This window comes from Stylophora pistillata, chromosome 4 (genome assembly GCF_964205215.1).
Source record: "Stylophora pistillata chromosome 4, jaStyPist1.2, whole genome shotgun sequence".
Classification (NCBI taxonomy): Eukaryota; Metazoa; Cnidaria; class Anthozoa; order Scleractinia; family Pocilloporidae; genus Stylophora; species Stylophora pistillata.
Genome location: NC_142522.1, coordinates 5,835,895 through 5,849,228, shown reverse-complemented (window position 1 = coordinate 5,849,228; position 13,334 = coordinate 5,835,895). Strand labels below are relative to the sequence as shown.

At 38.4% G+C, this 13,334-nt stretch overlaps 1 protein-coding gene across 1 annotated transcript; it reads left to right on the top strand.

The window, feature by feature from the left end:
* The first annotated feature begins 561 nt into the window (after nt 1-561).
* LOC148732142 (uncharacterized) lies at nt 562-6,277 on the top strand. The gene is made up of 6 exons (XM_088756401.1): nt 562-763; nt 1,269-3,891; nt 4,152-4,261; nt 4,541-4,829; nt 5,469-5,644; nt 6,007-6,277. Exons 5-6 carry the CDS (start codon nt 5,529-5,531, stop codon nt 6,260-6,262), a joined length of 372 nt encoding a protein of 123 aa, XP_088612527.1. The 5' UTR covers nt 562-763; nt 1,269-3,891; nt 4,152-4,261; nt 4,541-4,829; nt 5,469-5,528; the 3' UTR covers nt 6,263-6,277.
* Nucleotides 6,278-13,334: the final 7,057 nt, after the last annotated feature.

Below are 13,334 nucleotides of genomic sequence, written 5' to 3'. Positions count from 1 at the left end.
TTGTCAGTGAAATAACAGACTTAGATGCAGTCGGATGCCTCAGAACAATAGTATTTTGTTTGGTACCGCTCCAAAGCAAAGCTCCCGAGAGTATTTTAAACAATACATCACACCCCTAAGAGTGTTGTTTTGTCACCATGGCGGAGAGAATAATTTAATTTCTACCCACAAATGCGTGTAAAATATTGCTGGGACACCGCAGAAGAAACAAAATTGATCTGTTTCTGCGCGTTTTATTTTCTGTTTTTGGGAGGCCAAGTGCTCGCGTGGTGAGAATCGAAAGCGTATTGTCATCAAAAGTTCAAAGCTGTTTTTACAGCGCCTTTCCTTTTTGTGCTTGAATTTTATTTTTACTGCTGTCGATTATGTGATTCTGAGATTCTGTAAGTGCCTCATAATGGAAGGGATGCTGTGATCGAAATAAAACAAAAATTTAAGACTAAAGCGAAAAAAAACACATTTCTTTTCTCAAGTGAAAATAAAAATATATATACAGGTCGCCGACCCATGGAGGTGCAGTATGACATTCCGTGTCAAGCGTGACAAGATAATGGGCTTGTCTGATTGGTCAGTTTTGTTGCTGATTGGTCGGACCGTGTGGTTCAGACCGCCCGACCCTTTTGTAGCTCGCATGTTTTTCAGTCGTTCCGTTTTAACTGCTGTAAAATCTTCATTTTTAGGGCGAAAAACGGAGCTATTACTGCAGACAAAACTTTAACGAATAGGACGAGTTGTCGGAATCAACAGATCGAAGTTTGACGAGGTTTGTACCGCGTTTTATAGTTTTTTATTATCTTCGTCTTGAACCAATTGGTATTTCAAGCATCTATGAATGTGTATGGCGTGAATTGTAAAATCCAGAAGACCTCAGGAAATTCATACTTTCTGTTGGAAGTCTTTTGAGGAATTATTCTTTAGAGTCATTTAAACATGTTGAACATTTTGTGAACGCATCTTGTCAGTCTGAAAGCCAAAACTCGTAATTTTACACGAGTGATCGAAGAATATGTAATGTTATGATTGACAAACATAGCTGCGCGATTTGAATTTCTAATTTTGTCACATTCGGTAAAAGATTTGTGGATTGCTTATCACCCAAGCAAAACCAACGCTACATGCATAAAAAACTGTTTCGTGGTCGTAGCTTCTAATCGGAATTGGTATTGTATGATTCCGCTAAAACGATTTACTGTTCAAACGCCAGGTACTCGTCGTTTAATTTAACTTTAGTCGCTTGGCGTAAAATTATGTATGTGTGATTTTTACAGATTAAAACGCTCGCAAAAGTTATACTTCTGAGGGAAATGATTGTAATGCTTTTCGTTTGACAGGTAAGATCAGATGTTTGTCCATTTTATTTAGTTTTTTAGGTTGCCTTTTGAAACTTGAGCGTGGCCAAAATGGCTAAAAAAGGGTTTTAAAAAGTAATTTTTAACGTGAATGCAAGCGAGAATTTCGTGATTGAGTTAAAAGCATTTTATATACAGCGCAGTAATTTGTGGCTATTCGCAGAATGGACTACTTTTTTAAAATTTGCCGACAATTGATGAAGTTGATAAGTGATCAAGTTATTTGAAATATGTTGATATTTTGTTTAGATATAAACTGGGGATAATTTGATACATTCGTTGTGTTCACAGGGAACCAAATTCACGAGATTTTTAGGTCGTCTGGTTGGATAAACTTAAAGTAAAAGTCGTCCATTTTTTATTTTGGAACTTGCTACTCCCTCACAAAGCCCTTTTCTCTGAGATGGAAATCTGCATAACATGTTGTTTTCTAAACTTCAGAATCATTCGGGCAAGAACTTACGTAAGCAAACCATTTGATAAATGTAAATCCTTTTATAACTCCTCGTCCACGTCACAGGGCCTTATTGCTTGCTTCAAAACGTGTTTGGTATGTTCGAAATACTACTTTAATCGATTAATTAGAGGATTTGGTATTAGTAAGATGATATTTGCCGCTCTATTCTGGCGACGACCGCTCATTCGTTATATGAATTTTTACGGTGCCCGTTTGGGTTATTTTAAAGCCATTTTTGTCGACGGAAAATTTATCTTGCTAATTTAAGTTTAGCATATCTTGTCGAAGATAATCTATTTAAGTCACGAGGAGTTATCTCGACTTTTGTATATTTTTGACGGTTCTATATTTGCTAGTTACGCTGTAAAAACAATGAAAAAAACGTAACGGGAATTTTGAGTTTTGCTGAAGCGTTTTAAAACATTGTGTGGTATTGTCCCTCCAGTTTGCCGCTCAGGTAAATCTTTTGTAACTTTTGTCCTCTGTTTTTGAACCACAGAGGTTGATTTGACTTTGTTAACTTACCCTTCATTTATTTGAACAGTTGGTGAAAAACCTGTTGACCAATGAAATCATTCTCTTTGTCTCTTCAAAAAATAACCATTGTTTTTTTGTCCTTTAGCGCCTTTGTATTGTAACGCTAAATTATATTTGGACCAAAACTTGAGCTTTAAGAAATAGCTCACTTAAAAAGTGCTTGCAACCTTTGGTTTGTCACAGATGTCATTGATTTCATAGTTTGTGATGCACTTGCCAAAAACAAAAACTTCTTTTAACAGTCTGTGAATTTTGGAGAAGGAAGATAAAAAGACTGATGGCTCTTGATTGTGAAATGGAGCATGGCTTGCACAAGTGTATTTGTGAAGTGACCGGCAACAAATTTGCATTTACTTCCATTAATATTTAAAACAACATGTTTTCTTATAGAGAATGACAAAACAAAATGAACAAAAAAAAAAAAAAAAAAGAAAAAAGATCACCAACTTTTTGCTTCATTTGCCTCATGAAGCTTTGTATTGTGAACAAATAATCCAAATAGAAGAGTCTTCAAAATCTCGTGATCTTGAATTTTTTTCTTTATTTGGCTAAAGATGTGTATTATGAGCAGATGATACTTACTGGTAACATGTGGCTGCATGGAAACAACAATATATCACATCTAGTACACAAAGATTGTCAATTTAAATATTTTGATTTCTTTCAGGTATGTTTATTTAGGAGTTTGATTTGGTGTTGCATGTGATTTAATAAAATCTCATTTTTGTTAATACTTTTACTTCTACAAGGAACTTATATTCACATGTAATTTCTTCCTTTAATCTAAATACATCGTCAAGCAGAATGCAGGGATGAAGAACCAAAAAAACGTCAGTTTGTTTGATTTGATACCTGATTCTCAGAGTTGGAATTGTCAGAAATATATGGAAGAACAGTTTAGAGAAGTGATATTGAAATCTTTGGAGTGAAGGGCCAACCCTTACTTTTGACACTTTGAAGGGACATTGAGAAAATTCATGGTTATCAATTATGAGTCTTGATATATTGATACAAATCTTCCGTATGTATATTTTCCTCCCCCCCAAAAAAAAAATTAAATATCTGATAAATTAGTGAAATTATCTAGTGTAGCACTAATGTTTGACAGTGTACATCTAGATCTTTCCGATTTCAAACTTCCTTTAAGTAGCATTTTATGATTCGAATGTGGTCCAAATTTCTTCCATTTCCATGGCGGTTGTTTCTCTATTCACACCCATAACGCACTTCCATGGAATTACGCTCAAATAGAATGTAGTCGGAAAGGTGGTGCACTAGCCAAGGTATCGCGGGAAGGCTTAAGATCTGCCTTATCTAACAAGTTGGAAGGAATGAAGCCAAAGCCGAACAACTTGCATATTGGTTTCTTGGCGCGAGACGACCAGGTTTGGATCGATGGAAACCCGTTGAACGCCTCCCTTTGGATGCGTGGATATCCGTCCGGTAACCATGGAGACCAGAGTTGTGCAGTTCTCTCAGCAATTTCGTCAAGAATCACGAATGAAGATTGCAAAACGTATAAGAATGCTTTGTGCTCCAAATGTGCTGGTATGTCCCATAGTCTATACGTCGTGTGAGATTATTTGGCATACAATAGCGAATTAGGTAGTTTTCATGTTGACTTTTCAACAAAAATTCTATCGTAAAATACAACAAAACTCATTTAAACAGATTTATGATACAACTAAATACTTTCAAAAAACTTCTCACTCTTCAAAAAGTAGTTTTTTTATGATTTACTGGTATCACCGAAGGAAAGCAGTAACTTCTCCATTGATTCTTTGATCCACCATTTTTTTCTCTCTCAGAAAATTCCTTATTGCGTCAAAATTTACTCCGAAGCTCGAGTGTTCTGATACCAAATGGCCCTTTTCTGGCTATTGACAGATCCTTTTCCACATGTTTTAGGTCAAAAAAGGTAAGAGATAATGTGATACAAGAGATAGCACTTACATTATAAACATCGCTAATTCGTTCATCAAAGCAAGTGAAATTATATGAACCTTTGATTGATGGTGACTCAGACAATCGTCTGTCCGTCCCTGTGATGGCTCTATGTTTGTTTGTTTGTTTGTTTGAACACTTCACTGGTTTTTCGTTCCCCTCATTATCTATCGACTTCTCGTCGCTTTAGTTCGCGTTTGCTTCTCTGTTTAGAGTCATTTCATTGGTTTTCTCTGGCCCTCATTTTGAATAGGAGTCTAAACCTTAGTGGCAGGTGACCCTTGAAAAGCCCCTCTACGTTGAATCTGTTGAGATCACCGAAAACCTGGACTGCTGTCGACGAGATAATGGAATTCTTAGCATCGACGTATCCACTGATGAAACCAGTTTACATCCATCTTGTACCAAGTTTGTGTCCTATGGAAAGTCGTGGGGTTACAAAGTACGCTGTTCTCCACCAGCGCGTGGACGTTACGTGACATTCAAGTTGATTGGTAGCAATGTCACGCTAGTTCTTTGCCAGGTTGTGATTCGCACAGTTGGTAAGTTTCACCAGTTGCAGTTAATTAAAAAAAAAGTTAAAGTAAAATGCGCACGTAACTATGGTCCACAGAGTTTGGCGGGATGCATGGTATAACGTTAACTACGACACTACAAAAACATCAACTATGCGCGAAAATCCTGCTTTCCAATATACGCCACAAAGCCAAATAATTCTTCGAGATTTCGATGCACCGGTAAATGTGGCAGAAAAGTACATTCAGCGTTTGACTGGTTACTTACGGGGAATTTTTTTCACTATAACTTTGAATACAGGTCATCAACTGACTCAACAAAATCGTCTCTAGAGTCAACAACAGATTTTTCTATGTAGTTAATGACTGCCTCACCCCGCTTAAGCTTTCTTGAAAACACCATCTACCAAAATCGTAAAACAGAAAAATCTGAGGAAGGGTTTCACTATCTGAACGAATACAGTAGTCGAAATAGTACATTTGCTTTTTCAGAACTTCCATTCGTGCACTGGAACCGGTACAAAATCGCGTGAATGGGTGGAAAAAGAGAGAGGCAGCAAAATAGCTTCTTTGAAAATAAATAACCGAAAATGCAATCTCGTGTAGCCTCAGGTTGTTCTTCGTCCTTCCTTTGTCAATTGAGAAACTGCATTTATCCTTCTACAGGCTCCTGAGAGTGGTAATTACACATTTTACGTGGCATGTGATGATTTATGTGAACTATGGATGCACGATGTTACTGAGGAAGGCATTGAAACTGTTGATAAGAAGTCAGAAAAGACTGTGTCGAAGCAACCAATCATCACTGTTGAAAGATGGACTGACCATCAACAATGGGACAAGTGAGACACGCAAAATAATAATTGATACGATTAGGGTCGCTTGAAACTTAGATGTGCATCGTAGTACCTTCAAAGATATTCGGGAAAAACATTTTCGACCGATTCTTAGGCACCCCAAATTCCGGATCTAAGTCAGAACTTATGTGCGATCTTATGCTGTGGTATTTATTACAACACTTTTTTTGAAAGTTCACACACCAAACCTTTCCAAATAGAAAGTAACTATCCAAGGACAGGGGGAAGTAGCCTTACTCGTGTTCGTTTCATATGCAGAGAAAACCGCCGCAGGCTTTTAGGTATACACCTCAAGGTTTCTGGGCGTTCTTCTTCTTAGATCATATACGCTGTCTTGTTTTTTTAAGGTATAAAGCCCAGCAAACATCACAACCAATATTTTTGGACAAATGCCGCATTTACCCAATGGAGGTCGTTATGAGTGAAATAGTAGGCCTAGACCACGTATCTCAGGGCATGCGTAGACCAAATGGTGAATATGAACGGCCTATTCCAAGAAAAAGACTATTTTGGACTAAACCAGGTATGACGGACGGTTATGTTGTTGGATATAGCAGCTGTCATGGCCGCAAGCAAGAATCACTCAGAACTACACCGTGGTGATTATTAAAAGCTGCTTCTCCATTCAATTCTGATAGGGACACGTAAACTAGAAGTGACACTTGAAAATCATGAATCATCCATGTTTGGTTTCGTTGGTGCGGCATTACGCATTTCAGGTGAGTTACTCAGGTCTTGCATGTTAATAATGGTGATTCATGTACTTCTAAGTTACCCGGAATAATTAAGCGTTACTATCAAAAATCAGATATCTCTCAATTAATCTTTCAGCCTTTCTTTTTCAGTTTTAAAACCTGTGCCGGTATTATCGTCGATATCAACATTAGCTAGTCAGTATTACGATAATCATCATTAAGATCCATAACTTTTGTTATTATTAGTATTATCATTGTAGGGAAAAAATATTTTATGTTTGTGTCGATTTTTCCGTTGCTCGGAAGAAATATCTATAATACCATTATCCAAAAAAAGGCTTAATTGTAAAAAAGTGAACCCTGGTAGTTGATAAAAACGTCTAGTAGAGTACCAAATAACCTAGTACTCTAATAGACGTTAAACCTAGCATATAAAACATCACTACTTTCATTTTAAATAGGATTTTTCCAGTTCTGTTGTGATGGTTTGTATTGCCCAGACTGCCTGCTACAACTGAATATCACAACGCTAGGACAAAACGTAACAATTAACCCAGCAGTGAGCCTGTCTTGTGTAAACACACCCTTCACGGCTGTTTTCGACGCAATCAAACAGCCGGGAAATTTTACAGTGAAGGTGAGTATATATGCTTTAAGTGTGAGATCAAGATGGCTCATCCTTGACCTCACACAGTCAGTGTATCCATACGAATAGATTTACTGACTGTGTGCTACCAGAGGAAGGCTCCTTGTACAGGCCATTTTATACAGCGCACTATTCACTTAACATTTCTGCATATCAATACAGATTTCCTCTTCGTTTGCAAGCAATCTGGAGAGTACTGTCCATCAGAGGGTATTAGGTCATCTCCATCTTCAAGGTGAAGTCCTTTCTCGTGTAATTTTTAACCTGTCTTCTGATTTAAAATAAACTGATTTTGATAATTTCATTTATCTACTTACTAGCCGTGGTGTTAAAAGAGTGCTATTTCCAATCAGAATACTGCGGATGGACACACCCTGATGACATGCCGAAAAAGTGGAAATTAACCGATGCTAAACCCTTCGTTAACTATCCAGGTTAGTTGAAAGCAGAGAGCGAAATCTCAGAGCTATACATAGGTACTGATCATAATCACTTCGTTTGACAGGGGTGTTAATTTGGCAAAAATGCACAAATCTGAAGAATATTGAAGGGATAGGTCTTTTCCAGGGCTAGATGCTTCATTTGCCAGTCTTTCGTGCCCCATGAGTATGAGTGTTAGGCTCTGGCTGCTGTGCTATTTCAGCTGTCTTAAAAATCAGTTTTGTTTCTTTAACACTCTCCCGGCGAGACAATGAACATTTAAACTTCCCAGGCACACTTTCTCGGGTCCCTCCAGTTTTGGCTCCCTGAAAACGCGATGCGTTACTGCAACTGTATAAGATTCGTTTTTACAATACAGGTAGCTTTGCCTTTGTTGATGGGCCTTACAAAGCACAATTGGACAGTCCTTTATTGCCATGGCAACCGTTCCATAAATCTGTGGGCTTATGTCTGCGTTTCAATTACCTCATGCCCGCTAAGTCGAAGCCGACTCTCAAGGTTTATCTACGGGACACAAGTGAAGAGAATCTGGTGTTAATATGGAATTTGACCGGAAACCACGGTGAAAAATGGTCAGCAGCTCAGGTTGCTTGGCCGGGAGCCGGAGGAACTCAGGTTAGAACTGAGAAATGGGGACGAAATGAACTCACGTCTCATCATTCAATCGAAGCTTGATTTTTTTCCTGGGGTTTATTCTTTGAGATCATTTTTAAAGGAGAAGGCGTTCTTGAAGACGAAATTAACGTTGCATTTGATGACGTCATTATAACTACTGAGAATTGTTTACTACGACCCTACTTTGCTCAGCCAGGTGATCCTGTTTTCATTAAAAGTAAAAGATAGCTTACAACTAAATTAATAACGTTGTTTTCATTGTGAATTCGTCTAGTACATTCTGTTATTTACCTTTGTTACCTGTGGTTTTACAAGCCAATGAAGTAAATGGCCTTAAATGCCCAGACGTTTGAAAGAAATAACAGCTAATTAAATATTTGATTAGTCTGAGTGCATCTTTTTTGAATGAATAGCTATTGTTTCAAGCTAATGACCGCAGCTACACAATCTTAGACCTTACGAAAAGACATCCAGCTGAATGTTAACCACTAAAATGGTTGATGTATGTTGAAACTTTATACTAACTTCTGTGCCTATGTTCAGTTTCTCTCAGCAAACATTCCGCCGGCTTTCCCATCAAATCGAATCTGTTCCATAAGTGATTCTTAAATTTTCTGGTTGCGTTAGGTTTCAAATGTAGCGAAGATCGGTTTACCTGTAAGAACGGCGAATGTGTCAAGAAGAATTTGTTGTGTGATGGCGACTTTGCCTGCAAGGATCATTCAGATGAAGAGAATTGTGAGTGTCCTTCCAGTATGTTCGCCTGTAAAGGAGGAGGATGTCTCCTAGCAACGGCAGTGTGTGACGGTTACGAGGACTGTTCTAGCGGAGATGATGAAAGCAACTGTCGTGAGTGAACTGTTAGGTGTAGTTAGTCAAATGATCATGAAGCAGATGATATCTTTATGGTCTATAAAATGCAGACTGCTAAGGACCCTAGACTTATCTCCAATTAGTGAAACAGCAGTTGCCCAGACTATTAAGCTCAAGCGGGCCAATTAAGCAGTTGGTCTCCAACGAAATAGCAATTTTCTAGATTATCGTCGTCTGGTAGTTACTAAAATGCACCGATGATAATTTTTTCTTGGCAGCAAATCCATGTCCCTCCAGCCATCAGTGCCTTGATGGATCGTGCATTCCCTGGTCAGACACTTGTAGTCAAACACCCTTCTGCAAGGATGGAACTAACACACCATCTATATGCGGTAAGCAAGATCAGAGTGTGAATCAAGCGTAAAAAGAAGAGTAGCAGCTGGGTAACCGTGTCTGCTGGAAAAAGTGATGGTCTGCTTGTTGTTTGCTTGTTTTGGATAGAATGAAAAATCGTAGTCGGGTGGTCCTCCACATGTTTCACAGGATTTCCTGTATATAGATTACCCAGGGGTTTCCCTCATCAGAAGAGATTTATATGTAATTTCAGTTAGATTTCCTTATGAGGAGAGCCAGTCACAAGTGGTGATCCTCTTAATTGTGTAATTAACAAAGGTTTGCAAGTCAGACTTTTACGTAGCTGTGGTTTTCACGTGGCATTTCATCTTTCTGGTTTCCAGGTTCTACCAGGTGTAATCTTAACGACTTGGTGTGTACCTCCAAAAATTCCACTGGACAAAAGAGATGCAGATCTTTCAGAGGTAGAACGACTTCAGTGTTTCTTCTATACTAACTTTGTTGTGGTTAATTGCAGACCTAATCAGCTATTCTAATCAGACGACTCTTTTTCTTACTAACTCGTAGAGCAATAACTAAAAACTACTGCTTTTTAAGCGAAGCAGATTGTCCAAACATGCACAAAGTGTTCTCTAAAGTGGAAATCAGTAAATTTAATTGTTTCTCAATGGTAAATTTAATTTATTCGCCAGAATCAAATTATCTTAAGAACTTGTTTATTTCATTTTGTCCATTCTTTTGTATCACCTGGCATTTCTTTAGCTATGATAATTTTTCTATGATTGTGTTTTTTTGCCTGTTTGTTTTCTTTCCTGTTTTTAAGTAAATAAGTTTCTATTGGTCCTTTCAGGTAACTGTAACTTTCAAACGGGCCACTGTGGACTAAAGCCTGACAAGAATGCTACTTTCCAATGGACCGTGGGCACTGGTCAGACGCCAACAGAAAGAACTGGGCCGAGTTACGATCACACTTCGTTCAGCAAGGATGGTAAGGCAGCCTTTGCGCAGAAATCACTTCAGTGAGGAAAGAACCAACAATGGGCTAAGCAGAAATAAAGGCTCCAAATGAATTCAAAGCTATCGAAAAAATTGATAACGGTTATGACTGAACAAAGCGGTTTTAAAGTAATCTAGGACTACAATGCTTTTGCTGATATCGTTCTGTTATTGGTCAGGAAAACTCGTGACATTCTATTGACCAATGAGATGCATGACTAAAACCACACACGATTTGGTTACCTGCGCTTAAGGCAGCATGCTTGTCTCACTTCGAGTTCTCATTAGAACTTAAGGGTATTTTCCTTCGCTTTAATTGGCTGTTAAAATCCCTTTGAGATGGCTTTTGCGACATCTAATCGGAGAGCGCTCTAAAACCCAGCCATTTCGCTCATTAGGGTCAGAATTCGGATCACGAAAAGGGCAAAAAAACAATAGGCGCGCAATATCTTTTTTTGCAGGTTTTTATATCTATATTGAAGCTTCTCGAAGAAACTTTGGAGACGAGGCGAGATTGCTTAGCGACTGGATGAAACCTAATGAGACAGTCTGCGTTAAGTTCTGGTATCACATGCATGGGTCGGACATTGGTAATCTGAGTATTTACCTCAAAACTAACCAATCAGAAACCCTTGTTTGGATGGTTTCAGGAGATCAAGGAAACCGTTGGCGATATGGTCAGACGGCTTTGAATAGCACTCTTTAGTTTAAAGTAAGTATTCAATTTTCAAATAATTATGCAGTGAAGAGGCTTGAAACTATATAATTTATTAACACGATTCAGTCATATAAGAGGACGTTAAAATCATCTAAAAATGCGTAATCCACAGTGCATTATCCCGCAGGAGCTGCTGGCCGGACGAAAGTCTCGCTCTTTCATTGTAGATGTTTTCAATTTCAGCTCCTTTTTAAAATACTTTGTTTTATAAGAGCGTTTAAAGGGGTGCACTGCATTTTCATTTACTTAATCACATATTTTCCAAAAGTACAACGTTAAAATCTGAAGTATTTCACAAAGTAATGAAAAATACGCATTTAAGCTTTGTAAAGGTCAATTTTTCTTGATATCCGGATTGCTATTTTCAGTTTGTACTGGAAGGAACAGTTGGTACTGGAAGTAAAGGGGATATTGCAGTGGATGATTTTACGGTGTTGGACGGAACATGTGAAAAAATCTTCAAACAAAGTAGGTATATTTAATTTTAAGGTGATTGAAAGCGATCTAAACAGAAATAAAGGCTTCAAGACAAGTTAACAAGAATAACCACGATTTCTCGCTATTTTCCCGTCCAGCATCGTAGGTAATAGGAATATTAAGAAGCACAAATTGCATCTATAACCTATTGCTTTTTATGCTTCGTCTCCAGCGAGTCCAGACTGCCATTTTGAAGAGAGTAGGTGCGATTGGTACGTTCATGATGGAGGGGTTCTGAATACTCATTTGGCGAGAATGGGAAAGCGAGGTAAGCTGTTTGATCGTCAGTTGACAGTAACATAGTGATGCTTTATGACCGATAACGGTCGTTTGCTTTCCCTTTTCCCATAACTGCTATAGAAAATACAGAATTTTTAAAATATGTCCTAACAACGATGTAATAACCTTCAGCAAGTTTCAAAATGGCACCGTCCAGGAACGCACTTTTTGGCATATTTGAAAACGATTTTTCCTAAGTTAGGATATCCTTTAGACTCTTAAAATGCAGTCCCCACTATAATTTTACATATACTTTTTAATGTCGGCGACAAAATCATATGGTATTCAGAGCAGATCACTCCTTAACGCGACGCCGTATTTTGTTGTCAGTAGGATACGCCTCTCTACCGGTTGGAGCATCAGAACTGCCATGTTTTCTCTCGTCTCCAATCATCAACAGCATTGCTTTTGAATGGAAGTGCCTTGGTTTCTGGCACAAGGCTTCGTTAACTGTGTTATTGAACAACGCAAAGACGAACAAAACTCAACATCATTTCTATGCAGAAGAGGCGACCAATATGTGGCGTTACGCACAGCTTCCAATACCAGTCAATTCAACTCAAATTCAGGTAGTTAATACTCTCCTTCGCAGCGTTTTGTTAAGTATCGCCACGCAACATCAAGCTCGTGAAGAAACGCGTTTTTTACCCTTCTAACAACAGGTGTAACGTGACGGAGCGCGTTACATGTCTAGACCACACAAAGGCTGCGAAGGAGAAAAACTCTTAACGTGGTTACGATTTAATGATGTCGTGGTGTCTTCTATCTTCCAAGACGGTGTTCTTAGACGGTGTTCCTAGAACTAGAGTGGGTTAGACTTAAACATTCCTTTTTCCCATAACACCTATCTTCTCGTGGTTGTACATGCCTGAGCTTATCATGATTGCCTTTTCATAACCTACCATAGATTCATTTTGGTGGTGTCTGCAAATTCACTCATGGACCATTTCTGGCCATTGCAAATGTTTCTTTCACCAAAGAACCCTGCAAGCTGATTCCTTGGAGTGCTGGTAAAGGTAAGGGTTACGCTAGAGGTTACGTATTCATAGTAAACTGAACTTCGTGTGCCCATTAACCTCGCTGTGCCCATTAACCTGTGGGGGTTAAGGACGCGGAAAGTATAGGCTACGGTTTATCCTATCTTGTTAAAACAGGGGAGGTTCCCTTTCAAAAAAACACGCGCATTTTTCTAAGGAGAGCCATTGAAAATAACCTGATAGGAATGCAAGCTTATGTGAAAGGCTTTATCAATCATAGTTCAGTTGGTCCATTATTGAATCTATTATATGACAGCCAATGTGACATATCGCAAGACTGGTGCGGATGGAAAAGTATCCATGGCTGGAAGAGTCTCAAAAACAAAGATTTTGACTATAACCATCAGAACGATAGTGGTAATACTGCCAATCACGAACAGGGCGATGTTAGCGACTATGTTCACTCCGCTGGTTTTGGTGGGTAAATTTTTAATGTATGACTTAAAAAAGTACTTTACTCTTAAATTTCCATGACTTTCTTCTATGACTAAACTGGAAGTTAAAAACTATCTTTTCTAAAAAATTCTCAGCTACAATTGTAATGCGCTGCCAAGTCGTTTAACACGGGGATTTCAAAAGACGAACCCAATTGAGTTAATGACTG